Here is a 2,699-nt window from a genome sequence, read left to right on the forward strand (position 1 = left end):
GGGGGCTGGACTAGAAGGCCTCCAAGGTCCCCTCCAACTCTGTTACGCTATGATTCTGTCAGGGTCTCCTCTCTGAGCAGGGGGTTGGACTAGATGACCTCCGAGGTCCCTTCCTACTCTGTCCTTCTATGATTCTGCAAGGGTCTCCTGCTTGAGCAGGGAGTTGGACTAGATGACCTCCGAGGTCCCTTCCAACTCTGTCCTATGATTCTGCAAGGGTCTCCTGCTTGAGCAGGGGGTTGGACTAGAAGACCTCCGAGGTCCCTTCCAGCTTTATTCTGATTGATTGGTTGAGGCGGGCTGGAACTGCAGCGGGATTGGCTGAAGCATCCCCTTTGGGGACCAATGCCCACCTTTTCCGAAGCCACAAGGTGGGTGTGGGGGGGAGAGGGATCAGGATGACTCTTCCTCAATGTCAGTGGGGAGGTGGGGGGGCCTGTTTTAACCCCCCCTCCAATTCCTGGCTGTATCTTCCGGGGGGGGGGGAGAAGAGTTCCTGTCAACTTCTGAGCAAGGCCCGTCTCTCCTTTGGCTGAGCCCGTTTCTCTTTTCCTGCAGAAACCTTGAGATTTCTCCCGCGGGAATCTTTTGGAAATGGCTGGAAGCATCAAAGGTAAGATCTTGCCCCCCTCCCGGGGGTGGAGTGGAAATGGGGGGGGGTGTCACTGTCCTGGGTGGAGGGACAGGCTGTGATTGTTCCGGAACCCGAACTAAGATGCTTTGTAGTTCGGTCCAGACGGCATAAACTCAACGAGAAAATGGTCGTAAAACAAATATGTATTCCAAGGAATTCTTAGCAGAACTGACTTTCTGGAGATGCGTCCGGATGTGTACACTTGTCCATTTTACGTAGGCAAAAACAGTCATTCCTTCATATCAGCTTTAGCGTGGTTGTAGACCATATCCCTCCGTGCATCCCCATGCTGGTTTTACACAAAGACATGCCTTTACCCAGACACGTAACAGGATGTCCTGCCATAACTTTGAAACTCCTCCCACTTAACTGGATAATTATAGGGTTCATTGAACAGCTAAACTACATTACTCATAAGCCATCTCTTAAGGAGACAGCGCTTAACCCTTGAAATGCCAAACATTCTAACACACAGTTCTCAGCTAATTGGTTGGTCCAGCACAGGGATGATGGCTGTACGCTGATGACCGGATCCCCTTTTGTGTCTCCTCTCCCCTTTGTGTTGCAGGGCCCGAACGGAGGATCGTCCTGGTGGGCAAAACCGGCAACGGGAAAAGCGCGACGGGAAACACCATCCTAGGAGCCGACATCTTTGAGTTTGGGATGTCCTCTAAGTCGGTAACGCTGACTTGCCAGAAAGAGGAGACCTGGTCGAAAGGCCGGAAGATTGTGGTGGTCGACACGCCGGGCTTTTTCGACACCAAGGTCCCCACATGGGTAACGGCTGCTGAAGTGAAGAAGTGCGTGAGCATGTGCGTCCCGGGCCCGCACGTCATTCTGCAGGTGATGCGTCCAGGCCGTTTCTCCCAGGAGGAGAAAGATGTGGCCAAGCTGATCACTGAGATCTTCAGCTTGAACGCCAAGAATTACATGATCACCTTGTTCACCCGGAAAGATGACCTGGAAGGGCAATCCTTGGAGGACTTCCTCTCCAAGGGAGACCGGGCGCTTCAGGTACAGATGGCCCAGTGTGGGAACCGCTACCTGGCTTTCAACAACAAGGCCAAAGGCGAAGAACAGGAGAAACAGATGGCCAAATTGATGACCATGATTGATGAGCTGGTGCAGAAGAACAAAGGTGCAAATTATTACTCGGAGGCCATGATGAAGAAAGACGAAGAGCAGTATAAAGGGAGAAATGTCCCCTGGTGTTCTCTTCTCTAACGGACACTGGAAGACATGCCGAAGGCAGACATAAACGACTTCAAAGAGATATATGGCTTCTCCTGATGGTCTTTTCTCTAATGCAATGGTCCCCAACTCCCGGTCTGTGGACCGGTACCAGACCGGGGCATGCCAGCAACCGGTCTGCAAAAAAAACAAGCAAAGCCCCATCGGTGGGATGCAGGCAGCATACAAAACCACGTACTCTCCAGTCCGCGGAAAAATGTCTCTCCACATAACTGGTCCCTGGTGCCCAAAAGATTGGGGACCTCTGCTCTAACGGACACCGGAAAGCCTCTTTACTTGATCCTCTGCTCCGAGGGGGCCGCTCTGCCCTGCGTTTCCCCCCTTCTGCGCAGAGTTCTAATCCAGCTCTTTCCGGGAGAGGCGCCGAAGAACCCGAGTCCGAGATTCGTGGCGGAGTCACCCTGAGCCGATTCCTTCTGCTGAGAACTCAGTTTCTCCCCTCGGACGACAGGGCCCGGGAAGATCCTGCCCTCAATCGGCCCCACAGCCTATATCTCCACCATCCTGAACCCAGGTCCCTCCGGAATGACACTTCGTTTGGGGCTTCCCACCCATCAGTCCTTCAAGGTAGACCAGACCAGGAAACCGCCATCACAAGAAATATTAAAGCTCGGATTGATTCGATATAGAGAATACCAGGTGTATCCTGAAAGTGTCTCCCCTTCGCTCCCGCTGACACCAAAGCACATCAAGACGATGGAGCCTTGAGCTTCTTTCTCACCCCTTCCTGTTTTCCTGGGGTGAAGTCATGTTTTCCTAACCGCTGCCACGTATTTTCTTTGGGACTTCCCCATCTGTCAATCCTTTGAGGTAG

At 52.8% G+C, this 2,699-nt stretch overlaps 1 protein-coding gene across 1 annotated transcript; it reads left to right on the plus strand.

Moving 5' to 3' along the window:
- The first annotated feature begins 573 nt into the window (after positions 1-573).
- Positions 574-1,858, plus strand: LOC107294076 (GTPase IMAP family member 7-like). The gene is made up of 2 exons (XM_015823282.1): positions 574-613; positions 1,203-1,858. The coding sequence occupies exons 1-2, from the start codon at positions 595-597 to the stop codon at positions 1,856-1,858; spliced, it is 675 nt and encodes a 224-aa protein (XP_015678768.1). The 5' UTR covers positions 574-594.
- Positions 1,859-2,699: the final 841 nt, after the last annotated feature.

Source organism: Protobothrops mucrosquamatus, unplaced genomic scaffold, assembly GCF_001527695.2.
Source record: "Protobothrops mucrosquamatus isolate PMUCROS unplaced genomic scaffold, P.Mucros_1.0 scaffold1823, whole genome shotgun sequence".
NCBI classification, from domain to species: Eukaryota; Metazoa; Chordata; class Lepidosauria; order Squamata; family Viperidae; genus Protobothrops; species Protobothrops mucrosquamatus.